Here is a 27168-nt window from a genome sequence, read left to right as displayed (position 1 = left end):
TGAAAACTTATCCGTTTTTATTTTTTAAAGAAAAATATTCCTCTTTAAACACAAAGCATGAACTAAAAACCTCTGAGGAACAGCTTCTCCTCCCTTGGAAAACATTTAACTAAACTGTACAGTGTTAAGAGCTCCCCAAACAGGTATACACACATGACATACAATATTTCTTTCACAGGAAATAAGGGTTAGGACTCAGAATTGTCCTCCTCAGCCTCTCTAGATACCCACTCCATCCAAAAAATGCTCTGTCCCTTACTCCCACCACAGGACAGAGTGACGATAATTTCTGGATGCAACATATATTGAAAAAAAAACAAGCGGTATTGGCCAAATGGGCCCTTTCTAGGCTTCTAACAAATGTCTGTGAGAGAGGTTAAGACCATAGTTATTTCCAGGAATGGTGATTGGAAGAAAAAAATATAGCAGCATCCACAGGCAACACAAGCCCTTTATTCCAGCTGCCCTGTTTTAAAGAATCCAGCCAGCTGAGCAGTGTTTTACAGATGTTCTCACACCCGAGAAGAGGGAGTGGGAATAAAACATTCACAGGCCAAATCTGTTGCTTGAGCAGACAATCTAAAATTCAGTGAATCTGGCAAATGAGTTTTTTCCCCACATTGCCACAGTGACCAATTTCATGTCTAAGATCTCATGTAGAAATACATGATGACCTTCAGAAATGAGCAACTCATTCTACCAGCTCCACCCCATCAAATAGGTACGTGCATAATATTTGTCACATCTATCAAACTACCCAGACTGCAGAACTGGAACCAGACCCTAGAATCCAACTTCTTCCTAATTCAGAACAGCAAAATCATCAAAAGTCTCTGCAAGGTCTCAGAACAAGCCCATATCCAAAGGAAAAGCACCTGGGCATTTTCAAAGGAAGGTAGGTAATGGAAAAGGTCTGGAAATGGAGCTCACGTATCCCACCTGCTCATAATTGTTGGTATTAATAAAGTAATGCTCAAACCTTTTTCAGACCACCTTGTAAATATCTTTTCCATTCCATACACTCCAACAGTTTTTACAGTAGGAAAAATGTTAGAAAAATAAAATCTCACCCCTGAACAACACTGTATGAAGATCAACATCATCAGTCAACAAAGATTATTACAGGGGGACCAGATAATATTTTGTTTTCCTCTAACCCAGCTTCATATAGAAAACAGCAGCAAGAGAGACACAGTATCTAAGAGCAAGATTAAGGCCAACAATATAAAGACAAACATGGGCTCAGATCTTTTGAAATGAAGAAACCCTCCAAGTGTTTTTATACATACGCATGCACACACACACACATATTCTCGTGTACTATTCAAACGAAGGCTTCACAGCTGTGAAAGCACCACTGGTGAGTGTTCTAGCACCAGAATGAAAAAGCTGGTTGTCTTCCCTCTTCAGCAATAAAATCCAAAGTCTTTATACTGCTTTGGACAAGGTCACCAAACACCCTTCCAGGAACAGTTTCAGTAAGCAGATTCAGAAGTGCAGTGACAGGTTAAAGTGTTCCTGTTCTGGAATATGGGCAGAAAGAGGTGCGTTGAGAGGCTGCAGCTCCTTGGTTGCTGAAAAGGAGGAGAGAATTTGTAGTGCAATCTGGTAGAGACAGAGACCAACTTGGATTCCAGGTGAGGGTGATGGTAAAACTCAGCGCAGACTGGGAGGTGAAAGTGGGAAGTTTGCATACGTGAAGTCACAGTGCACATCTGTTGGCATAATAAAGACAAGGAAACCCACAATATTCTCTGGCAGGCTTGTCTCTGCATAGGAGCCCCCTGGGTATGCTGGAAGTCAGGATAAGGATCAGTGAATGTGATGTCACACACTGCACCAGGATATCATCAAACTCAAACTGCAAAGTCTCAACAGAAGCTTGTAAGTTGGCCTGCTAGGATCGTGCCTACACACATGCTCAAGTGAGCCTGCAGAATTCTATAAAAGGGACAAAAATCTCTTAAAAAGCAAGGTTATGGATCAGGTTTGGCTACAGGGAGCAATTCAAACAAACTACAAGATAATTAATTGTCAACCTGCAGCACATCTTTCTGTTAAAGTTCTCCACCCTGGATCTAGGCCTTTGTCTTGGAGGTGGCGGCTGTGCAGCCCTTCACCAGCACTCCAAAGAGGCTGAGAGAAGGGTGCAGAGTCAGGAGTGGCATTTCCACAGCCTCTCAGATCAGCACGAGTGGGCAGAGCTCTGTCCCTGCCTATAAGACAGAGTAGGTGATGAGCAGGTCTCACTAACAAGGGAGGACGGGGCAGAGTGGCTGCAATTGGGCTGCTGAAACAATGCAGGAAGAAATGGAAGAGCCAAAGAGAGAATTTTTCAGTGCTCAGATCACCAGCAGTGAAGTCCCATTTAATCTGCCATAGAGCATGCTGATCAGAGTGTGGCTCTCACTCACATGATGGACTAAGTGAGGCTGTGGTAGGAACTCAAAACATGCAAGAAAAAAATTAAGTGAAAGGAAGAGTGATCATTACTCTGAGGGGTGAATTTCAGGTTCAGGGCAGGGAATTATCATCAGAGATACTCTTGTTTCTGTGCACATGCAGGAATACAGCACAGGGAACAGCAGCAGAACTAAAGGGGAGGAAAAGACACAGTAAGCATAACACCATAATTCAAGATGCAAAGACAGGACAATGGGGTGAGGAAAAGAGAAAGCAAGTTTGAGGTAAAGGAGCCCAAAGGAAGCGACAATAGACAAAACTCTAAATAGTCACTCCTGCTTCAGGAAACACATAGCTAATGTCAGTTGGCTCTCATTTCACCAGGTATCCTTGACATGTTGGGATTTAAGAATCAAAACAATATAAAGATTTTTTTCCCTAAGATGTACTAAATGATTTAGAGCATTTAATGCAATACTCTGATGGCCCCTGAATTCTAAGCAATGCTGAAGACTCACCCAAGAGCAGAAGTGCCCAAATTATAAACTGCTTTTGAAAATCTAGGGCTAATTCCATTGGGTTAGAAAAGAAGAATCAACCCAGAAGGCTGGTCCAGAAGCAGGGTTAGTATTTCCCACTGAGAGCACCTTGGCATTTAACTAAATAAGAATTATCTTAAATGGTTACTTAGCAAATCCCACTATCAGATTGAGGCATAAAGTTTCTGGATAAGTATATACAATCAGACAGCTCCTCACATGTCTTCTAACTGAACAGATTTGTGCAATTTACAGCAAGAACAAGCTTTGCCACTCGTTGCTTCAGTGAAAACACCAGCGGTCAGAGCTGTGAGCTGAAGCTCTTTGACTACTGTGCAAATCACACAGGGATCCTTTCTTCTGACAGAATTCATGGTAACTGAATGAATACCTCTTGGGTAAAGCAAAACACCAGGTTCCTTTGAATGCAAACCACAAAGGGAGGAATTGTTTGGGGTTTGTGCATACCTACAGCAACAGTGCTGGTGGGGTACTGCAGAACAGCTTCTGAGAACCAGGACCAGGATGGCAGCTGGTGACAGTGGCCTCAGGGCACAGCCCAGGTGGAAGCACATGGACATAAAATATGCAAGAATATGACAAAGCAGCCAAGGTCACCCACATGCTTAGGCAAGCTTAAGGCAACGAAAGAAAATCCATTGATAGTTTAGAGGAGAGTGCCAAAGGGAAGAGAAGAGAAACCACTGGGCAAAGAGGCTGGGAATGCTGTTTCAGAAGCCAAAGCCCAGCACCAGCTACTAAAGCTCTCTTCTCCAGCTCCAGCTGGAGCTCCAGCATTTGTTCTAATTCTCCTCATTTTACCAGCACCATCAGCACGAGGTTAATATGTCAGAGAGAAGATCTGGGGATAGGTTCCTAAAAATGTAGCTTACACATTTTCAGGCTTGTGTCTCAGGTCAGTTCCTTTGAAAGAAAGTGCGTGGGCCATTTGACCGGCCTCTTGATTTGAACTGGAACTTTCTGGCAATTCTGCTTGCCACCTCCAAGGGACAATCCAGTGGTATGTTCTACCTGGAAGTGATAGCAGCAGCTACCTGGGTTCCTTGTCATGACAGCTGAGCAAACAGTAGTTTTTTAAAAAACAGCATGCACCAGTGGCATGGCCATTAGACATGAAGCCGTGGTTGAGTTCTTCTTGTCTTCTCAGAGCAGGTGGAATCAGAAAGAAAGGGAGTGTTGGCACAAATCAACGCAGGCTCCTGTAGACATAGGCTGATGTGAAGATGGCATTGAGAGTCAGACTCACGGCTAGCAGGCCTCGGAGAGCAGAGTTACCAAAACGACCTTTGCAGAAGAGGACAACACACAGAAAAAAAGGAATACCAGAAAGATATATTATAGAACTGATGAGATAAATAACATTGAATACATGTTGTGCTCTTTCTCGCTAAGCAGAAATTGCTGAAGCACTTCTCCTGTCAGGAAAAATTCCACTGCACTCTTTGTTTCTATTTTCATCTCATCGCTCTCCTCAACACCCGCATCCTCACCCCTTCCCTTCTGTTTCAGTTTAGCACTGTCAATATTCTTCAGACAGTCCAAAGAACTGGAATAACTTTATTAGGGTCTTAGCAAAGCAGGCAGAAGATCCATTTTGCTACTAGTCATTTCACCTCAAGATCAGATCACTACTGCAGCATAGGAAAGGTCTCATTTACCCTCACAGAAATGCTCACACATACATGAAGCACTCACATGACTTGCACTTACCTCTCCAGCCTGTCAAATCTTCCCCTTTGGTAGTTGTGTCTACTACACAGGTAGATGAGTGTGATGAGTGATCCTCCTTCTTGACGGAATTGTCACTGCAAATGCTCCCTCCTTCCACAGCAGATCTCATATCTGCAAGGAGAAAAAGATACAGAAATTCAGAAGGCACGAGGGGAAGCCCAAAGTGGCTTTAGTCACCAGACTAAAGCTAGACATGAGTAATGAATGGTTGCCTGGTGAAATAATGAAAGGATTGAGGACAAGAACTGGAAAAAAAAAGGCAAATGTCACTGCTGTGCAGCAGAAGTCACCTGCATGTGCATGTCATACACTGTCCACATCCACATCACCACAACCGTGGTTAAAGGAGTTATCCAGACAAGGGAGAAGGCAGGGCAGCAGTATCCTTGGGGCACCACTAGGTGAGCAAAGGACATCTGTTTTGGCAGATAAGAGACTCTCCAGGCCAGTGAATTCTTAAGGGAGTTTTGGTAGCCTAACAGTCATCACCACCTGTTTTTTTCCTGGAGGTTTCCCATCTATTGTGTGGCCTAGATGATGCATGCCTGTGCTTGCAGGCCAATTCCTTCCTACAAATGCTTTCCCAGGAGTGCAGCAGGCTGCAGCGTACCATGCATTCCCCGCTCGCTGAGGTTCTTCTTTGGAAAGGAGGACAACTCGGTGGCAAAGATGTTGCTGTCGGAGTGGGTGTGCTCCTCTGAGCTCGTTGGGGTGAGCAGAGCTTCGTTCTGAGATGGGAAAAGCAACAGCTTCTGTCCTTTCAGGTTCAGGCGGGCAGGGCTGATGAGTGGCCGGCGGTACCGCAAGGAGCTGGAGCTGGAGGTCACAGAGCCTGCCACGGATGGGGCTGGGGAGGGGATGCGGGAGGGAGCACAGCTCCCAGACAGCAGGGAGAAGTGCTCTGAAATGGAAACAACCCCAAAGAGAAAATGTGAAGATCATCATGCAAATATAGGAGGCACAGTTCACTTTAACCACTCCACATGGAAAGGGAAGAGGAGTTGCAAATGTTCAAAATATCTTGTACTAAAACCCGTTATTCATTCCACCTTCTACACTGGGAGGAATTCCACATGGGCTTTGGTACAGTCAAGAATGACTTAGACTAGAGGTAGGATTATCAGAAGCAGGGTGTGCTTTCCCTCTGCTCAGTTGTGTCATTTCAGGAAAGCCTGCATTCCCCAGGCTGGTTTGGGGCACGTCCCCAAAGGCTGTTGGGGTCTCAGCACACAGGGAGGGCTGCAAAAGGGCATCAGCCTAGGATGAGATGCATTCCCAGAAGCAAACACTAAAGCAACACAAACAGCCAAAGGATCCATTTGGGGTCAGGAGGGTGACAGACAGGTCACTGGGGGAGCACAAGGGCAGAGCAGACAGGGTTGCCAAAGTAGCAGTTCCTTGGGCTGGGGAAAGAACATGAAACAAAAGAATTGCCCCAGGAACAGTTTGAAATCTCCTATCATAGCTGTAGAGGGGAGGGGATCCTTGCTTTGTCTCATTGATCTCACTGTGAGTTGTCCCAGGGAGAAGGACATCCAACACACAGCACTTTATTTTAATGCAATTCCACTCTTAGTTGGAACTCTCTGCAGCATTTCTAACAGCAAAAAGTGACATTTTCACTGGGATGTGAGCAGGGAGGAAAGAATTAAACTTGGATCACATGTTTCAACCCGTTCACTGCAAATCCTGCAAAGACTGTTGCATTACCTGATGTAGGAGATTCCTTGGACTGAGATGACTGTGAGGCTGGTCGACTTCCACTGAACAAGTAGCCAGAATCTACAAAACAAGAATGAAACATTTTGAACCCGGCTGGCTCAGCTACTGGAAGTCTATCCTTCATGCATAATCTTGCCATCAATCTTAGAAGGGGATGGCTGTTAAATGTAGGCAGGAGAAATGTCCCTATTTTCCTGGGCAGGCTACATGCCAGGGTTAGAATAATCCAGTTTTCCCAGCTGCCACAGAACAGATGTGTCCAGCAGGCTCCAAAAACAATCCTGGGCCTGTCTTGCCTCCACTCTAAATGAAAGAAGGTGAAGATAGGGTTGTATACCTTTTCTGATCTACCTGTCAAAATAATGAGGGAGAGGGGGAAAAAAAACCCCAAAAAACTCCAAACAAACAAACACAAGAACAAAAACAAAATCAAAGAAAAGTACTGAAATCAAGAAAAATAAGTGCTACAAATGAAACCTCAGAACTTAAAAGAATTATTAGGCCCTTGGTTTACCTAATTCTAGGCAAACAGCTTTGGAAATGGAACACGTTGCTGTTTGTGAAAAATATTCAGCCTTGACAGCACACTCACTCCAGTCTGTGTGATTTTGCACCTTAGCAAAAGGGATCCCAGACGTCAGCAGGGTGGTTTAGTGTGCAGGGGGCATCCCAGCCATCCAATGTGTTTGCACTTGCCCTATCAGTGGCAGCTCAGTAAATGGAAAAGTAAAAGGCTGTGCCAAAAGCTGCCACACTGCTGGAAGGTTGGCATGACTGGTCTTTCTCTTGCTCTTAGTGGATCTGGAAAAACTGCTGGCAGTGTGAGCTAGAGAAAGGTCAAATTAACTATAAAATCCCTGCAAGACTGCTCTCTCTGCTGCAGTGTTATCCTAGAAAATGCCACATTTTGCCCTCTGACCTTCTGGTAATCAGTTAGTGACAGGGGAAAGCTTAGCTCTCCTTGGATGGAGAATAGCATTTCAACACGGTTTCCCATCTGTTAGTTTCAAGCACAGCAAAACTGAGAGCTTATGGAGTTACTGGGAGAGAGTCTTTCCTTAGGCCTATAAATCTTTCCTAGATCATACAGAGCCCTTAAAAACAAGAGGAAATGGAGTCTTTAAATCAGCTTCAATAGTTGTGCTAATGCATATCAAATCCAGACTTAGGGAAGAGCCTGCCTTCAGCTCTGCTCCCTGCAAGAAAAGCAAACTGCACAAAGCAGCTGGAAGGAAGGGAACAATCACTCTTGCCAGATCAGTTATCCCAATGCTCCAAATCACCCCCAAAAGCTGCTCTTCTCCATTCCTGTGTCCAACTGCTCCTTCTGTCTCTCTCCCACACACAGCCTTGTAGCTTGTGTCATGTTGCTATGAATGCCTGGAGAGGCTTCTGGGTTTCAGTAAATCCACAGCAGAGACTGTGTTTCACCAGGATGGCAATGGCACGCTGAGCAACTTCCTAATGCCAGAAATTAAATTACCAATGCTGGATACTTCTCTGTGCCACAGGAGCAGCAATCCCTCAACAGGACTAAAAGCTGTGGGTAACTCACAGCCCATTCCCTTCTGAAGCACCACTCTGTTGTCATTTCCATTGGGCTGGAAAGTTTCAGGCACACTGACCTGCTCTGGCCAAGGAGGGGATGGTGCCCAGCGAGAGTGCCCTGTTGAGACGACCAGGAAGAGAGGAGGAAGAAGTTCTGCATGGTGATCTGAGGAGCTGCTGGCTTGTCAGATGGAGAATACTGGGTGGTGTTGGGACAAAGAGAGACGTAGGAGAGGAAGAGAAGCCAGTCCCTGTGCCGTTGGGAAAGAGAGCAATGGAATCCCCAGAAAGGTACCTGTAAATGACATAATGACAGACATTCAGCAATGAGTACATTCCAGTAACTCCCTCCCTCAGTTTTTTTTCTTGCATGAATACTTCCTTTGTTGTCAGGTTTGAGCCAATTTTTCAGTGCAGGAGTGCAAGATGTAGAGTGCTTAGGAGTTTACAGGAATGTTCCTACACCATTGAAACTGAGGAAGGAAGAACTGCTCAACCTCACTTAAAATTATTGTGCACCCCTGTCCCACAATAGAGGGTGGAAAAAACGGTGGAACAGTTTAGAAACTTAGGTGCAAACAGGCACAGTACCTCGATTCTCTCCTTAAGATTACCCAGACACCACGAAAATGCTTTACAAAGTCCAGACAGAAAAGGACACATAGGACCAAAAATAGAGCCTCTCTTATGTTTTGTTATGTGCACATGCAAAGAAAATGTCATGACTGTGGGAAGCAAGCAGTCATCTGTTAGTCTTTTTGTCTTCAGAAAACAGAATCAACACCTTACTTCTGATGCCAGTATAGAGAAAAGTATGTTATGGATACCTAGATAAAGATTTAGGCACAAGAGCTCTCTTTTAAAACTAACTTTCAAACCTCTCTAATACATTTGCCTTTTTTATACTTCCTTGAGGTAAGAAAGATTCACTACCCTCACTTAACAGATGGGAAAGACAAGCCAAAATAAGCTTAAGTGACTTGCTGAAGGTCATACAAAAATTCTGTAATAGAGCACAGGCACAAACCTGAGTTTTCAAATCCTAAATTGAGCCCCAAACCATTAAATTTTCCTTTCTTTGTATATCATAATTAGCCACAAACATGTTCTAGCATAGCCATTCAGAGGGAACTGTGCTCCTGCAGCACACACTCCAACAAGTGTCTTGATTCTAGTGTGTAAAAAACAATTTCTATTATAATGACTGGAAAAAAAATTAATTGGGAATAATAATGGCAATTGTCTTTCTAGGTCTGCGAGTTGTTTCCAATGTCTCTTTCCAAGTGAGAGAAGAGCTGTGGAACAGTGTGTCCAACTTGAGAACACAAGACAAGAGAACAGACAAAACATACTAAGGACACCTGTACCAGCTAGCTTGATTTTTAAGTACTACAGACATAAAATGACCTCTCTTCCACTGGTAAAATAACTGTATGAGAGGACTTGATATCTTAAACATTTTTTTGCAGTGGCACAGTATTTCACACTCAATGTCTATATACTAATGAGCTATGCAATTAATTTCTGATGACCCTGTTTCATCATCTACCTTTGCAGTTGTTTTAAAATTTAAAAATCAACCTATGCTGAAGAATTTGTCACAAATCTTCTCCGATTTTTACCATCTTTCTATTCCTCCTTGTAATCTTGTACTGATCTTAGTCTGTGTGTACAGTTCAGTTGACTAGATTGCATCAGAAATGAGGAGTCAGCTTTGGAGTCTCACTGTGTCCTCATGCCATCAAAATGGGCATTTTAAGAATGTTGCAAAGCACAGCAGAAGCAGTAATTTTATATTATTTTAACAATTGAATAAAATACATGAAAGAAAGTTTAAAATATGAACAAGATCTCTCAAGGATCTCCTGAAAGATTTTTGTTTAGCTAGAAATAGGTATTAAATACACTTGTCAAATAAGTTGTGATGAAGTACTGAAGTGTGTATATTTTAAAATGGAGAGATCAGACTTTTAAGCACAGAATCAAGCTGCAACATTTGAAGGTTTAATCTCACTTCTGATGAGAACACTGAGACAGATGAAAGCAGCAACGTGGCTTTTCTTCTGCCAAAGGAAAGCCAGTGGTAAATCAGAGTGTGAAGGAATACAGGTATCTCAGTCTTGTGCTGTGAGGTGATTGATGCATGTGCCATTTTCTCTTCGAGATTAAAGAGGTGATGCAGCAATATTATGCAATGCTAGCATGTCCAGAAGAAGCAGTCTGGAGTTAAGATTACAATTTAAAATATCTTGTAAAACTACTTATCTGCTAGTACGAGGCAGACATCAACAATCCCGTCCAGCTTAATCAGGCTGAACAGTATCAGAGCGAACCAGCTTCCTGGTGCTTGCAAGCAGGACATGCCTTTACCAGTGGCAAGGAACTCATCAGTCTTGCAGCAGAAACTGCCCAACTCTTCAGGTTCCAGAGGACCTGGGAAGGGGGTCATGCTTTGCAAACGTGCAGAGTCCTTCAGTGCACACACAGAGACACATCTGCCCCACCACACACACAGATGTACACGACCATCTCAGCTTTGCAAGTGAAAATGAATGGGAAAGGAAATGAAAAGTGCAGCTCAGGACTGTGGCATGAATCACATCAGAAAGAGTGACACCTGCCCCTCCCTGTGCCATGGCTGTGATGAGCCAAATCAGAGCATTGTCTGTGAACAACACGTCCCAACATCTGGGATGTTCCTGTGCTCCTTTTGTGTATTTGGGCTAGAGGAGACAAATTCACACAGCTCCTTGCTGTGCTGCAAAACAGCTTATCTGGCTTCTTGTTTTTTGGCAGTTTTTCTGTTTCTGGTTTTATGTTTCTGGTTAGCAGAGCTGAAGAATTTTAAGCATGGCATATTAATGCCTTAGGATTGAATGCTGACCAAAGAATGGCTCGAATACTGATCTCTGAACAAAGTAAATTCCTGCAATGTGCAAAATCCTGTTCCTTTTCTATGCACTCTGCTCTGTAGTTTTGTAACTGCCTTGTTAAGAGGGCTAGATGCTGCTAAAGCAGGGGTGCTGTCATGGGAATGCACTTCATGCCTGAGAATGGTCAGCTGAATTCAACCTTCTCTCAGAAGCAGATGAAAAAAGGTGAGGAGAGCAAGAGGATGGTAAGGTGGGGAGCAAGGAAGCAGCCACATCCCAGCCCTGGAATGGAGCAGTGCAGCTGTGTCTTTGCTCTCTGATTACTGTGTTGCTCCAAGCCATGTGGGATAATAGAGGGTCTGGTATCAGTGAAAAAGTAACCAAAAAAGGGGAAAAAAACAAAACAAAAAGGCTCTGGAGTCAGAGAGTTTGTGGAAATAATCGGGGCCCGGAAGCCGTTTATTTCAGAACTTTGTATGGTGAACATCAAAAATTAGGTATCTTAATTAGCGTTTACAACGATCACAGCGTTACTAGACAGTTGGGCACAACTCTGCTACACAGATACTTTAAAAATAAATAGGTTAAAGAAGAGTATTACATGGTAATTGTACACTGTCCTGAAGAAAAACCTCCTGCCAGCAGAGCCTTCCCTCCTCTGTCCCAATACCTCCCTCTCATCCAAAGACACCACTGTATGTGTGTGCCTTTTAAATTCACATTTTAAGGAGAGATGCTGCATCACCCCTGGGTTAGAGAGGGCATGGAGAGCATGGGTCAGGTCAGACTACAGGGCTATAGATGGATCCACTCCTAACACCAGATCCTTCAGTGTCAGTCATGGGTTAAAGCAGTTCCTCTGGATTTGAGGTCCCACCATAATTTATCTAGGAGTTCTCCATGTACAACAGCCCCATTTTCTCCAGGCAGTGCAGGTGCTGCTGCCCAGACTGCCCAAGTGGCTCACTGTTGCCTCACTGCTGGCTGCAAGATGAGCAGGTTTCTGAGACCTGATGTGCAGCCACTTGTCTGGTCTGCTGCATCCTACCAGTCAGCACCAGAACCTGTGCCTCTGGTCAAGAGCAATATAGTGAATAAAAAACAGGCACAGGGAGAGGGGAAAATAATGCTAAGAAAGGTCTCAGACACAGTGATTTTGACATATGACTGAGAGCTAGAAACTTTAGATGCCAAGAATAAGAATTCTTTTCTTCTACACATTGCCCTGCTTTGGATGGAAAAGGAGGGTTGAATTCAAGCTGAAAATGCTCCAGCTGACAGGCCCTGCACTAACACCTTCTGGAACACAGACAGATGTTTGGCATCAATTTTGCCTTCCCTCCCAGCTACAGGCACAAAGGTAGGGGGGGTGTGTATATGAACATCCCACATCTACCAAAATCCAGTCTTGCTGGCATGACAAAAACATTCAGAGGATCTCTTCTCTGCCTGGGGACCTGACAGCTTTGGTCCCAAATGAGGCTTTACAGGGGATGACTCGAGGCATGCTTCAGGACTGAGTACTGCCCCTGTCACAGGAGAGCATCTGCTAAGGGTCAGAGAGGCCCCAAGTGTTCTCACAGGTGATGGCACACCTGGAAGGGACAGGTTATATGTGACAACACACAATGTCAACAGCACCTCTTTGACAACTGAAGCAAAGCCATACACCACAGCTCCCTGCTTTCATGAGTGGAGTCAGTCTGGAGCCATCATCTGGCTATTAATATTAATTTTTATAAGAGTATAAATAATATGTCCACAATACACCAATACACACTTTCTATAGTATCTAAGCATGACTATTAGTGCCACACGATTTTAGCATACTTGACAAATACTCATAAAGCCAAAATAAAAAAACACTAAACAATTTTTATATATTGCCCTCACCCTGACCAAGCTCAGTTCACTAGGGCATGCAAAGCACAGATGTAGGAAAGGAGGAGTTAACAGGAAGGAGAGAACGGGATACAGTGTATTTATAATTGTAAAGGGCCACAAAGGCTCAGTTTACATGCACTGATCTCAGCGAGGACTTCAGGAAGACCAGAAGTAGCAGCAGCAGAGATGCTTACTTGGTTGCTAGCTCTGGGTTCTGCCTCAACCTCCCTGTAGTCTGCAGAGCTGCTTGGAAATTTCAGAGTGCAGCACAAGGATCCTTGTATGTTCAGCCACACAGGCTGGTGGCAAACAAAGGACAGAAGCACTGGCAGACATACAGGCACTGCTGTCCCTGTTGCAGCTGTATGAGTTCCACTGAAGTTGTGGACAACACTGTTGACAAAATTCTCCCCCAGGGAAAGGCACTTAATGAATCCACATCAACCCACATCAACTTCATGCACCCAGCTCTGCTGGGCAGGGTATGAGATGGTTTTGAGCTGGCAGATCAGCCATGGCCACTGTGGGAGGAAAGACCAGAGTCACCATCCACTTTGGGCTGGATCAGATTTGATCTCAAGTGACATACAAACCCACTACCAATCCCTTGCCACCTTACTCCATTCTGCAGTACCATCCTCTGGTCCAGATGCTAGCATATGGCCAGTGTAAAAAAAACCAGCACCTGAAGTCGAAGGCTTTTGGGCTAAAATCCTCTAATACTGTTAAGATGTTTGCATGCTCTGGCCTGCATGGCTGGGAGAATCCTCAGGCAACAAAGCTGAATCTGGTGACAAGTTACCACATGTTCCTCTGTGGCTCAAAATAAGAGTGCAGCTAAGTGAAAATAAGAAGCTCAAAGCACTGATCAAGTGGTTCTGGATGATTTTTCTGTAGCTGTGTTAGTAAGTTGCCAGCCCTTTGTTAGTTAGCTATTATTCTTCTCAGCAGAAGGAAATGAATACCCACATGTCACCCAAAATAGCACCTCAGCTTCAGGAGGAGGGTGGCACTGTGCTCAGATGTTGGACTTGCATCAAAACACCTGAGCTGGAAGCACACATTTCATTTCCTCTGCTGGCCTTGTTGTGGGATGAGTCACCAGGCAGAGTTAGATGGCATAACTAACCGCTGAGCTATTTCCTAGCTGAGCCTCAAGTTAAAAATGCAAAGTTGGCAAAGCACCTTTTGCACAGAGCCCACAGCATAGCACAGTGTTCAGACCAGTCTGGTTGGAATTGAAACCAGGTACTGCAAGAACAGTCTCAATAAAGGCAGTGCTGGGTTAGCTATTTTTTTTCCTCCAGAAACAGTCAACGGTAAAACACTGCTACCTTATGAGTGGTCTTTCTCAGGCCTAATTGTGGAAGGAGACACACCTGGTACAGATTGAGGACCAGCAGTTTATAAATCAGAACACCTCTGGAAAAATCAACTTTCTTCTCTCTCCTCCCAAAGGCCAATCATCCTTTACCTTCAGCAAAATCATGCAAGAAAAAGCATGTGAAAAAGGAGAAAGAAAAGAGACTGTCACAGCATCAAAGTCTCTAGAAGACCAAAAATTCAACTGCTCAAGTTTGGTTTTCAGGCTCTGAGGTTTTTTGGTCTTTTTAGAAGCAGCAGCACAGACATACTGAGGCACCAAGAAGTGGGAAAATAAGCTGACACATGATCAAAGACAAAAGCTTCTTTGGCATTAAAATTGAATCACACTTCATTTAGTATTTTGATATTTTGTTCTGCCTCTGAATTTTTTTCAATTCCGAGTACAAAATTCTTCAATTGTAACCTGTGGAAAAGGCCCCACAGGGACCAGGGCTTCAGTTGTACAGCCTGGCCATAAAACAAAGTACCTTTCTGGTGTTCTGACATATAAAATTAGTGCAACTTGTAAATATATTTCATTTGTATCCATTTGCATAAAGTGAAGACAAATTAATTCCTTTTTTGCATGTCAGCTGCAGTTAACATACCTCTCAGACAAGAAGATTTTGAACTCTTTCAGTATAAATTTGCACTTGCTGTGCCAACAGAGCTAAAATATTTCTTACAGTATTATTCAGACTTCACAGTGTTAACCCCACTCCTTCCCACAGTTCTACCAACTGCCCTTTCCTGGTATCTAGTGTGTATCCTCCCCATCCCAACAGTATTGCACAGGAAAAACAAACAGAGAATAAAAGATGAAATACAGGAAAGCAACGTTGAGGCTTAATAGCAAAATATCATAAAAGGCTCCAGACCCCAGGGGGATCAGACATGGGGCATTTTAAAATTGAAAGAAAAAAAAAACAATGCTGCTGCTAAAAAGGGAGGAAAATAGCTGCTCAGAAGAGAGGAGGCCACATGAAACAGGACAAAGTGAAACTCAGTACAGCCTTGACTCTCAGCTCCTGAAAGCAAATATCTCAAAAGGCTGACAAGTTCCTTGCTACAGAGCAAAATGTAGACAGATTAATTTTATTCTTATTTTAAAAAAGAATATATATTGCCATTAAAAATCCTGCATGACATTACCATGACCATCCCCACACATTTTAACAGTTTGTCACACCCCTTCTCCTTCTAGCAGTCTCTATATATCCTTCTGAACATGAGATTCCTCCCATCACTTGGACATACTTGACAGCAGAGGAGCAAGAGTCACTGCTCACCTCTCCCACAGCCAGTGGCTGCAAGTTCATGCACTAGAAGCAGCAGGAACTTTCAGTCCAACTTCTATAGAGAAGTGCAGGTGACAATCACAGCTAAACAGAAATATCAGTCTTTTCCTACAGTCAGCTTAATGAAGAAAACCTGAAAGTTCTGAAGTAATCTAAGTACTGAAGCAGGAAGAAGGGAGGAAAAAAAAGGCTAGATGTCTGATTTCACTTAATGGACATGATAGCTCCAAGTTTCCTGGGTCTTCTGTGCAGCTTATTTAGAGAATGGCAGAGCTGGCACTGGGCTTGGTTAGCATCCATTTCATTAGGTGGCTTTGTCTACCTCACTTCTAACAGCAGATGGGCTGCAGAAAAAAGGTGTTGGAGGGGCTGCTGCAGTGGATGAAAACATTACAGTGATCACTGCACTGAAAGGAAAGCAACAGTACATCCACAGGCAGAACTGTCCCCCTTTTTTTCCCACCTGCCACTTGCTGTCCTTTTACCTTTACTGTCTGTCTTAACATCAATCCCTGCTGCAACAGACTGACAGGTACAGAAAAAAGACTGGATTTTTAAGGAACACTTCCTACTAAATCTCCTAATGGAGAGAAGCACCAGAATGACTGTGAAAGTCTAGCCCAGCACTGAGGTCCCTGCACACTTCTGCTGGCTTATTCTCCTATTTTGATGAAGTCATGTAGCTTCTTGCAGTATTTAATTTGAAACAATTGTCTAAATTATAAAAGAGTGTCTCAGTGAAAAATGGGGACATAATGGTTCTTAGTTAGCACTTTAAAAGTCTGAGGCTGGAAGAAGAAACAATCTGTGACTGTGAGCTGGTAGACAGAACTTTTGGGTCAGGATTGATAAATGATGGGAACACTAAGAGTGGAACCAGACTTTGCAGATGCTGGATTCCTTTTGTGGACAAGTAAGTGAACAACCCTCAGAGCATCACCCACAAGCACCAGAATGGAGAAGGGTGTCCTGTTTGCTTTGAGGAGCATATTGCAGTTCTCTGAAGGCACCAGAAGAAAGTTCCAAAGGGGAGCACACACGGGAAGAAGGTTTGTGTGTCCCCTTCCCATGTCAGTCATTAGTCACAGGCCCATGGTCCCTCAGCCAGGAGCTGTACCTTTTTATGATACACCCAACCTGGCTTATTATTAACCAATCTCTACAGGGCTTTTGTTAGGGCTACCTCTCTGCTTTCACAATGAATACCAGTTTGAAGAAAAGTAACAATGAAAAGTTAGGAAATAGCTTTTGTTTCCTTTAAAAAAAACTTCTATAATTTCACCAGCATCTGCAGCATCCAGTAGTGTCTGAATCCTTCAGCAGGATAAGCAGATACTTCACAGCGAGAGCTCCGTTCTGATTATTTCAGACTTTATACAAAGGAAGATTCAAACATCCAATTAACTGATAACAGACAACTAGTGTAGCAAGTTCCACTGTGCTATTCTGAAGAGAAGAAAATAGTGTGTCTCCTGTAACAATGTTATTATTTCTTGAAAGAGCCAAATCCAGATGAGAAGCTCAGTGGAGTGCCGTACAAAAAACAGTACAAGGTAATCAGATTACTTATCCTAAACTGCCCCAACAAGTTAATCCTACAAAAACCCCAAGCAGCTGGAAGCTCCTGCCTCCCCACAGTAATATCCAGTCATCCCAGCTTGCAGCAGAAGACTGCCAGGCACTCAACTCAGACACAATTTCCAGACCCCTTTTTCTGGCACTAATGCCAGACTTGAAAAAAGAATCCCTTAAAATAACAAGAAAAATCCATCCTATTGCCATGCAGCCCCACAGCAGATGCTCCCACCCCTCCCTGTAGCAAATCCTCCTAATTTCTGTTCTCAATGATAAGGAAAACAGGACTAAGTAGAGATGTACAATGAAAGCTGCTCATACACTGTAGTACCACGTGGTTGTTAGTCCTGTATTTCTTCTCTTTTTAAGGCTATGAGAGTGGAGGGACACACAGTTTTTCTCCAGTTGTCCTTTTATGCAGATGTTCCTTAGGGAATGGTGGGGGTGGGTGGGTAAAATCCCCAAGAAAACCACCACAGAAAGCAACAGCCACTGCTAGATTTGAAAATTTAGCCTGAAACAGCTGAGTACTTTCAGATATTAAATCAAGGCACTCTGAGCTATATTACCTTTTAAAGCACCCTTTAAAATAAGTTATTGAAGTTGCATTCCAAAGCACTTAAGGAAACCTCTCCCTTTAAAATGGGAGTCACAGGAGAAGGGCAGAGTGAGAGAGCATGCAGTTAAGTGATGCTACACAGTGGAAGGCAGGAAGAACCAGGTTATGGACCCCTCCTGGTGTGCCTGTGCACCATGCAGTGTTACTACAGCACACATTACAAGGACTTGGAATCCAGAGGCAAGTTCCCATCAGTTCCAAATAAAAATGACCAGCACCATTAGAAAACTGAAGGTGGCCTGGGCACCATGGAGGATCAGGGCAGAGGATTCCTCTGTGACTGGCTAAGAATGGACAGGCAGTGAGAAGAACCAGAAGGACAGGAGAAGCCAGAATCTCTTTGGCTGGAGGAGCAGAATGGGGAGGAGGTGGCTGTATTTATGGAGCAGTTTGTGAAGCAGCTGCTGGAAGATTTGGCTGTGGGCAAGTTGGATATTTGCACTGCTGACGGAGGATTCAGGAGGAAGGGAGAATGAAGACAGCAGGAGTAGCTTCCTTGGCTAGCACCAGCAGTGGAAATGCTCCAAGCAGCCAGCTCAGTGGGAAGCAAGGATGGGAAAAAAAAAACAAAGGAAAAAAAAAAATACATACATGAAGGAAGAAAATATCTTCACTGCTTATCTAGTAAAAAAAAAAAAGAATCAGGAAGGGAAAATAAAGAGGAGAGAGAAGCACCAGTCGCAAAGAGTTCACAAGGCTTTTTTTCCTCCTTCCCCCAGCGTCACTGCTCTGGCTCTGACCTTCGGGGCCGGTATCTCCTTTGGCCCGTTGATTTCCGCGTGGCCACTGCTGCAGTGAAGCCCACCAAGCAGCACAAGGACGTGGTGCCAAACTTGGCTGTGTCCAGCCAGCTGGGGGTTTCTGTCTTCAGGTACCTCTCAGCCAAATGCAGACTCATCACTACGAACCACAAGACTGAAGCAAACGCATCAATTCTCCGGAGCCTGCAATGCCAAAGAGAAACCAAACGAGACACAAGGTAAGAGGTGAAACACCACTGGGCCCCTTGGTCCTAATCAAGGAGAGGAAAGGTGGGGAAAAAGTGGGGAGGGAACACTGACTTAGCAGGCTATGTTCTGTCTCTTACTACAGTTTTATCTGCAGCCCTTCCCACTGCTGTGGGAAGAACCTCAATAGATCAGTTCTGTTTTCAGAGCTGCACAGGAAGCTTTTCATTCACAGTAATTCAAGCTTAAATTGAATGAATCAAGGCACAGATCCAAAGCAAACTCTGCTGTCTCCATCCAGCCGACTGGCAACCGAAAGCATAACACGAACTGTGCCACTCAGTGATATCTGTGCCATTCTGGCACATGCTGAACCCAAGACAGGGCAAAAAAACTCCAACAAAAAGGAGCTTTCCTTTAAGTGAACCGTAAGAAAAGAGCACACGCACCTGATCCGCCCAGCTAAGAACATGGCCAACAAGCAGGTGAAGAGCCCAAGGACAGCAACTGCAATCTGGTGATTCTTCCCATAAGCCCATGCAGCACTCAGGTTCTCCACCATCTTTTCTGGGAGCAGGAGGAGCAGCTCTCGCCAGCCTGTCACTGTCACTGAAGTGCCATTTTCCAAGTCTGCATGTAAGCTTGTGCCAGTCCTGTTCTGAATGGATGCTGGAGCAGAGGAGAGAGGAGCAGAGACGGCTGCACGGAGTGAGAAGGGATTGCCTGACCCATACAAGGCCATCAGAACCAGGAATGCACAGCTGAGGAAGGCCAAGAACCGCAGGAATATCACCTGAAGTGGTGTGGTTATGGAAGCAGAAGAGGAGGATGGAGATAAATTCTGCAAAGGAAGTGAGAAACACCTTGTCAGAAGCTGAAGTAAGGTTTTGAAATGGTGCTTTGTGAAACACTTCCAGACTGTATGGTTTACTGGACAGGTTTGCTCAAGTCCTTGTAAGTTTGTATACTGAGCTGACACCACGTGGGATGCTGGAGACAGCAGAGCTATGAGCAGAAGCCAAGGTCAGGCTGGGCACTGAGGCAAGGAGAAGGTCATAACCCTCTTCCCATTGGTCTTATTTCTTTTCCCCCCCTGTACTACGTAGTTTCCTGCACTGTACTCATAAATTATCTTACCTACCTCCACTTTTCTGCCTGTTCCACTATTTTCCTTCCACTCTGTTCTTATTACTACATTAGCCTTACCTTCTAGCAACTGCACTAAACGACACCAGCAAGAAGAAAACCTTCTGCTAACATCAGAAGCATCTGTGGCAACTATCCTGTGCTCTTCTAAACTTTTGCCACGCAACAGCCTCCCAGAATTAGAGGTTAGAGAGCCCAAAGGCTGCTGCCTTCCTTTCCCAGCAGCACAGCCAGGTGCAGTTACCTGGTTCTCTGCACTTCCCCCTGAATTCCCTCATCTCTACTCCAGGTACCTGAGCATAGGTCTTGTCTGTCTCACGGCGTTTGAAATGGTGGCTGAGCAGCAGTGCCCGGAGCTGCCGGTTCTGGTGTTTGATGTAATACTCCACAGCAGCCTGGCACGGCCGGCACAGCTTGTAGGTCTGCTCCAGGTGGTGCTTATACACCTCAATCTCCTCATCATATTTGCCCTGGTGACAGAACAGGAGAGGAAAAGTAGGTGAGACCCCTCATCGGTTATCATGCTTGCTACTGGCATTGTGAGCAAGGCATGTGTCCAGTCTCCAGAGGAACAGTTCCCTGAAACCAAGCCTGAACAGGGACCAAGCTCGAACAGGAACCAAGCTGGAGGCCAGCCACACAACCAACTTCACACACAGCTGACTCAGCCTTTATGTCCCAGAAGAGACAAAACAGCCCTCGGAGAAGAATGCTGTGGCACAGTTTCGGGATGTTGAATTTCTACGGCCCAATTCTGCTGTCTTTATCAAGATCTCATGAACTCTACACAGATGATGAGAGAAAAAACTAGACTTGCTCTTCACCTCCTCATATGAAGGGACACAAAAAACCTGTTGTCCCTTCACATGTGCTGGAGAAGGGAGAAACAAGCTCCTTCCCCAACTGGGCCCCAGACTCAAAGGCTGTCACAGTTTGAAGGCCCTGGTGAGATGAGCTCCATAAATCATTAATAGCACTTGTAAAAACAGACAGTAAGTAGGGCCAAAGGTACATTTTTCAGCATCACTACAGTGGACACATCACTGCTGTCCCTGACACACACATGAACCACGCTGGACAACACAGTCCCGTGTCTCTCAGCTGGCACAGACACTGCAGGTCACTGAATGCCTACAAAGGAGCCAAAGGCTCCTTCTCATTAAGCATGATCAAATTTAAATGCATTATCTGGGAGTCACCCCGATTAAACTCATTACAATTACAGAAAGCAGACTGGAAGAGGCAACTCAGAGGATGAATGCATCCCACTACAGCACAGTCCTATAACCTCAAGGCTTGACCATGGTTGAAAGCTCAAGTCTGCAGCACTAAATTCTCTGCATGGAACTTTGGGGAGCCATAAAACTGTGAGGAAGAAACCCCACTATCTTATCCTCCATGTGCATTAAGCAATGGGAGGGCCAAGAAGCTGCTGAGCAGGAAATCCTGCTGCTGTAACTGTAAAATTCCTTTCTCCTCCTAGGCATAAATGCCTAAGCAGGGAGATGATGTGGCTGCACAGGATTCCTCTCCCTCTCCACTAGTAAAAGCAAAGTCAAGGCCTCAGGAAAAACAAAATCTATTAAGACTTTAAGGTGACTAATGGGTTATTGTGCCTGTGTGTAAGCTCAGCTGGGTCAGTGTTAAGTACTGAAGTTGTAGGCTGATCTCACCAATGGGCAAGTTTGGTTTTGGGCTCAAGCTTCAATTTCGAGGACCCACCTAGAACAGGTCATTGAATCCTGGCTTTGGAATATGATTAGGGAAGTTTGCAACATTAATCAGTAACCTCTGCACGGGAGTGCCATATATTGTTTCTGAAAACTACAGGAGCATCATTCCACAGCACACTGAAAAATTCCTCTCTCCTGCTTACTAGGCTGCAGCACGGAATTACACAGAGCAGGAATAGTAGATACATGCATTGGAATGCCTTGGACAAAGTTCCTAACAAACACTCACCTCCTCCCTTGGCGAGAATGAAGCCAGCTGTTTGATTTTTGTGGTTTGATGGTTGTTGCATTTCTTGCAAAGCAGAATTTGGCTGCTCACCCACTGCTGTGGTTTGGTAGGATCACAGAAAGTTGCAGCACCTGACACAACATGGTTAAGGTGTTCCATGTACTGAGCAGGGATGGGCTTGTTGTAGTCTCCATTCTGCCGAGAAGCAAAAAGGGAGGCAGGAGGGAAGGCAAACATGAGATCATAAAGCCAAAGTTAGGTATCCTCTGGTTGATAACAAGAAACCCTAAGCTCTACACTCCATGCATTCACCTATGTAATAAAAGAAATATGTAAAAGAAGAAACAAAATTATTCTTCTCTCCTATCCACTGCTCTGTACACCTACTGCAAGCAGTTGGTGGTCACAGATTTTTGGTTTTGTTACTTAATACTCTAAATAAAGCAATTCAGCTTTCCCAAAATACAAAACCATCCTTAGAGATATTGCACTGGGCATGCACCTTCCCAGCCTCCTTCAAGCAACATGTCACAGTACCTCTTGGAATCCATTGTACTGCTCACAGTTGGGGCAGTCCCAGCAGTTGCGGTTCCCGTACGGCACCACCGTGTCCTGATTGCAGAACCAGCAGTTCACTGTCACATGCGTGGGCTTCTTCCTGTTAGGAAAGGAAATGTGTCAGGCACAAGCACTGTATTCAGCTGATGTAGGGGAAAGCAATGGCTTTCAAATGGGAATGCAAGAGAGGCTGGAATAACAATCCATCTTCCCATTCAGAATGTTTAACAGTACGAGTCAGAGTTGTCATTTGAGAGATGAAAAATTTCTGCCTGATGCTCGTATCTCTTTGTACCACGGACCTGCCAGAGCTTTAACAACAACCTCATGAATAACCCACCCTACCGTTTTTCAGAAGCATTTCTGGGGGTGCAAGTCCTCTCTATAATGAGCAGTATATGCAAAGGGTCCAACAGAGTTGCTGCCTAATGCACAGGCTTCTTGGAAATGAAAGTTATGATCCACAAGAACTGCACATGAGGGTGATCAGAAACCCAGGAGATGGGCTCATGGTTACATATTTGTCTGACCAGCTTGCTACAAAATTTTTCAAATACAAAGGCATAACAAATTATCCCAAGTTTCAGGCACTGTAAATAGCTGTTTCTTCAGCTTTAGGATACAGAAGAAGGAACTGAGGACATGTCTTCCCCAGTTATATGAACTGGAACCAAAGTAACAAAGATTAATGACCTGGATCAATGAGCCCCTTGTTTATTAAATCTCTTTAAAAGAACAGTCACAACAAGAGAAACAACTATGAGGTGGCCCCATTGCAACAGGTTGTCAGATGTTTGAACAAAGAACTTCAGTGGCCTGTCCTGGTCTGCCTCCTAAAGGAGGTCTGCATTTGTCTTGAAGCCCAGTGCAACACCCAAGAGGAACCTTCCTGGCAGGTCAAGGCAACACAGCCCACCTGACTGGGTTTATCCAAACCCATCCCAACTGCACCTCCAAGGGAGGGCAGCTGTTTAGGCAAAATGCAGGCAGGGACTCACTAGGGCAGCTATGCAGACAGATGGACCCAGCTGCCACCAGCCCTGTTGGCTGCCAAACCCCTTCAGCGTGCCTGTCACTGCACAACTTCTAAAGCAGCACTGAAAGCAATGGAGCAGGGAGTCTCACTGTGGACCTGGAAAGCACCTAACAGTAGATAAACTGCTCACCAGTTGAGAGCAACTTCTCTACTTCCTGCTCTAGGAAAGGTCCTCTGCTGCCACAATACTCTGTGCTAAATCATCTGAATGCTGCAGAAATGTTGCCTGGCACTCCGCAACCAAACAGCAGGTGTTCTCCCCTTGAGCTGGCTCTCCCCTTTGTAGCTGGATGCCTACAATTAAGATTCTTCCCCACTCTGATTTCCACAGACCATGTATTGAAACTTGGTTGATAAAATACCAAACCCTCAAGCAATGCTTAGGCCTCCTGTTTAAGTTCTAATGACAAGGATAAGCTCGAAGCACCTGAAAGAAGCCTAAAAAGCTAGAGTGATCAGAGGATTCCCTGCCAGATGCTGAAAGAAAATGGCTGGAGCTACTAGGGTGACAGATTCTCATCTCAAAATAGATGCATACACCCACACACTCTTAAAATGAATATTCACTGCTCTTCATTGCCAAGGGGGCTCAAAACAGTAAGTGATCTGAGTTAAAAATACCACCATTAACACTGACAGGAAAAAAAAGTTTAACCAGACAGAAATCTAGGTAGCTAGTCCAAGTTATTCAGGAGCTACCACTGTCCAAAAGCCAAGCAAACCATATGAAGGATGGACAGCAACACCTGCTGGTACTAGTTTCATCTCACTATCAAAGATGTAAAAGGTATGGAAATATAAGGCACAGGGTTCAGCACATTAACCACCAAAACACAAATCCTGAGCACAGACTTGGACAGCAAGCATCACCAACTCCACCCTCTTATTGCACAGGTCCCCTGTACTGTACGAAGTGCTATAATCCCACCTTTGTGCCACTCCAGCACCATCCTCTGGCACCTGTGGAAATAAGACAGGCCACACTGCAGCCTCTGCCCACCAGCAGCTTCTCTCTAATTTCCATGACATGACAGAATAGGTAGAAAAACTAATTTCAAGGATAACACAAAACTGAAAAGCACAGGCCAAAAAATCAGTAAAGCATGCATGCTATAAAACAAGAAAAACCCCAATGCTAAACCCTATCCAAGAACTTGCTAATATCAGAGACCAAATCCTTACTATACTCCAGACCTTTCCATCTTTTCCAAAAAGGATTCAATTTCTCACTCTTCAGGCTGAGGAAGTGCTACCAAAGGTTAAACAGCAGCCTTTCCTTCTCTCAACCTATGAAAAGGAAATTGCTAAATCCTGGATTATTTAGGATAAAAAGCAATAACCCTTTTGTGAACCTCTTATCTGTTGCCATAGAAATAGGTGCAAAAAATTAGAAGTTCCCAACCTGCTGGATGCAAAAAGAAGAAAAAAAAAAAGGAAGGGAGAGGAGGAAAGGGGGAGGGTAACTTCAGGGGAGAACACGTAGGTAGAGTGCTAATTTTATATTAATTGGGCAGAACTTTAAAAACAAGTAGTGCACTTGGAAAGATTCTCATACACGGATTTAAGGACTTTGGAACTATATATACACCTTGACTAAAATCAGGCAGCAGCTGAACACCATAAACTAGAGCACACACTGCTTCTGAAGTCATTCTGTTATGAGAAGAGAGACAACACAAAACCCATGTAAGCATTTACCATGTGCTTGATCCCTTGCAAAACACTAGGCAAATAATTTCTAAGGAGTTTATAATCTAACACTGTATGAACTTGAATTCACTTCACTTGACAAAGAACCACCCTGTAAGATAAAACCAGAACAGCACGAAGTAACTGAAGTACTTACTGCTTAGAGAGGTTCTGCTAACAGTTGAGTTTGGAAAAATTGTTTTGCAGGTAGATCTTTCCTTAAGACAACACTGGGGGGACATACCTGGAGTGAACTCAGTCATGAGATCAACACCTGAATGTCTGATACTGCTCAGACAAAACGTTCCTTTGTGAAAGGCTATCAGACTCTTATTTTGCTGTCAAGCTTTCTGTCCTGCACACAGTGCAGGCATACCCACTGACAAACACTGGTTAGCAACTACTCTGTGTCTCTCATGTAACCCAAGAAGGAATTTATGTTCCTTCCAACTCCCAACACTCTCCACTATTGCCCATTTATACCTAAACTGAAGGTCACACTTAAGACCACACTTTTAGTGGACTGCTGGAAGAGGACCTAGGCAGGGACACAGACCCATGTCCTGTGCTGGCTCCCTCAAAGGCCATTTTCTGTGAAGCAGCACCTTTGGGGAGGTAGCAACTTTTAACACTCTGGAGAATATCAGCCATCAGGGCAGGAAAAGGTGCCTCTTTTTGCCATCTCAGCATCTCTGACAGGCTTCTCAACTAAATGAAAAAAATGCTCTTTTTTTTTTTAAAATCAGGCTGAAAACAAAGCGTAACAGCAAAGGCAGTATTATGTCTATGTTTGGATCAGTTCTTTATAAAGATGCCCTCCTTGATGACTTTGGAAGATTCATTTAACCAAGATAATATCAGAATAGTATTGAGAAAAACAAACACATAGCCCCAAAGAACTATCAAGGTCATCCCCTGAAAATATTTACCACTCAACAGCAGTTTTCAAGGACTTAGCCAATAAATGCTGCCCATTCCAGAGACCTTTCGATGAACTTGGGCAAAACAAATCCAATCTCTTCCCTCAAAAGGCCTGTTAGCCTCAATTGGGTCAAAGAAATGCTGCCTGCCTCTCTGAGGATTGCTTTAGGCCACTAGTATTTCTTAGCTGCTCTAAATATGCCACAGAAATGCCAAGTCGTGTGTACAGACTAGTGTATCACAGACCATTTAGACAGTTACATACACAGCAAATGCTTTAGAGCAAACAAGTATTTTACTGTGGATGTAGAAATATGCTTCATTTCAAAGCGTAAACTTGAAGTGAACCTTAAGGAGCCCCTGGGACCTCTTTTTTCTCCATCAGAAGCAGCAGTCTGCTCAAGCCTGTCCTGTGACACACGCTGAAGTGCTTCTGATTCCATACACTTCATTTCAGGATATGCTAGATTAAAATCTGTCAAATGAAGCTTTACTCCTTTTACAACATCTGTACCCCGACGCTTTTCAAACCTTGTTTCCAACCGATCTGTCTAAATTTGTTCGAAGGTCAGAAACGCAGAGTGTAATTAAAAACCAAAGATTTTTGGTCGCTAATAACTTGCACTTCTCTGCAATCTCCCCGAGTTCGAGCCCCGCACTAACAGCGCTGTTAATTCCACACCCCTCTCCCACCGTTCCCCCTGCAATCACGCGTTAACCCTGCACGACCACCGACCGCCGCAAGAAGCAAAACAGGCTCCTTCCCCGAGGGAAGCCCCGAGCCCTCAGCAATCTCGGCACTGCCGCCAGGAACAGCCCCCGGACCACGCGCTGGAGGAAGGGAAACGATACTTCTCTTCCAGCCCAGCTCCCGCAGCAGGGAGGTCCTTGGCGTTCAGCGCAGGCACACAAAGAAGCCGAGCGATGCCAGGCGATCCGGGAAAACGTGCCCGCCATTTACCTACTAGTTTCTGCCGCCGCTGGCAAATTTTTTGGAGGGCGCTTCTCCTCACCCATGCCAACCACGGGGACAACGGGAGCTGCCGGCCGGGAGCCCCAAGCCCCGCCTCGCCCGCCCGGCCTCCCCGCACCCCGCCAGGGCCGTTCCCGCACGGCGGGGCCGGGCAGCCCCGCGCGGAGCCTTTCCCGCCCGCCCGGCCCTACCTCCGCGCCATGCGGTAGAGCAGCAGCCCGGCGGCGGCCGCGCAGACCGTAACGCCCAGCCCGCCGGCGGGGCAGCGGGCCAGCAGCGCCCCGGCTCCCTCCATGCCGCTCCCCCGCAGCGGGGCCGCCGCCGATCGCGCTGACCCGGGCGGCGGGGCTTTGTACGG

At 44.9% G+C, this 27168-nt stretch overlaps 1 protein-coding gene across 4 annotated transcripts; it reads right to left on the bottom strand.

Annotated features, from left to right (window-relative positions):
* On the bottom strand, window positions 1–27168 carry TMEM201 (transmembrane protein 201). 4 transcript variants are annotated; one of them, XR_007891340.1, is made up of 12 exons: window positions 27002–27168; window positions 22171–22291; window positions 21634–21828; window positions 19965–20141; window positions 18975–19366; window positions 18319–18522; window positions 8042–8259; window positions 6405–6476; window positions 5305–5595; window positions 4674–4805; window positions 3836–4247; window positions 1–1793 (listed from the first exon to the last, which is right to left on the bottom strand). XR_007891340.1 is itself a non-coding variant. In XM_051637199.1 (11 exons), the coding sequence occupies exons 1-11, from the start codon at window positions 27103–27105 to the stop codon at window positions 4150–4152; spliced, it is 2004 nt and encodes a 667-aa protein (XP_051493159.1). In that variant the 5' UTR covers window positions 27106–27168; the 3' UTR covers window positions 1–4149. The 4 variants fall into 4 exon arrangements, 2 of the variants coding, with proteins under 2 accessions (XP_051493159.1, XP_051493160.1); XR_007891341.1 differs by having other exon boundaries at window positions 1–1574; XM_051637199.1 differs by having other exon boundaries at window positions 1–4247.

The sequence above is a fragment of the Apus apus genome, chromosome 20 (assembly GCF_020740795.1).
Source record: "Apus apus isolate bApuApu2 chromosome 20, bApuApu2.pri.cur, whole genome shotgun sequence".
Classification (NCBI taxonomy): Eukaryota; Metazoa; Chordata; class Aves; order Apodiformes; family Apodidae; genus Apus; species Apus apus.
The sequence above is the reverse complement of the archived record's forward strand: the minus strand, read 5'-3'. Positions and strand labels throughout refer to the sequence as shown.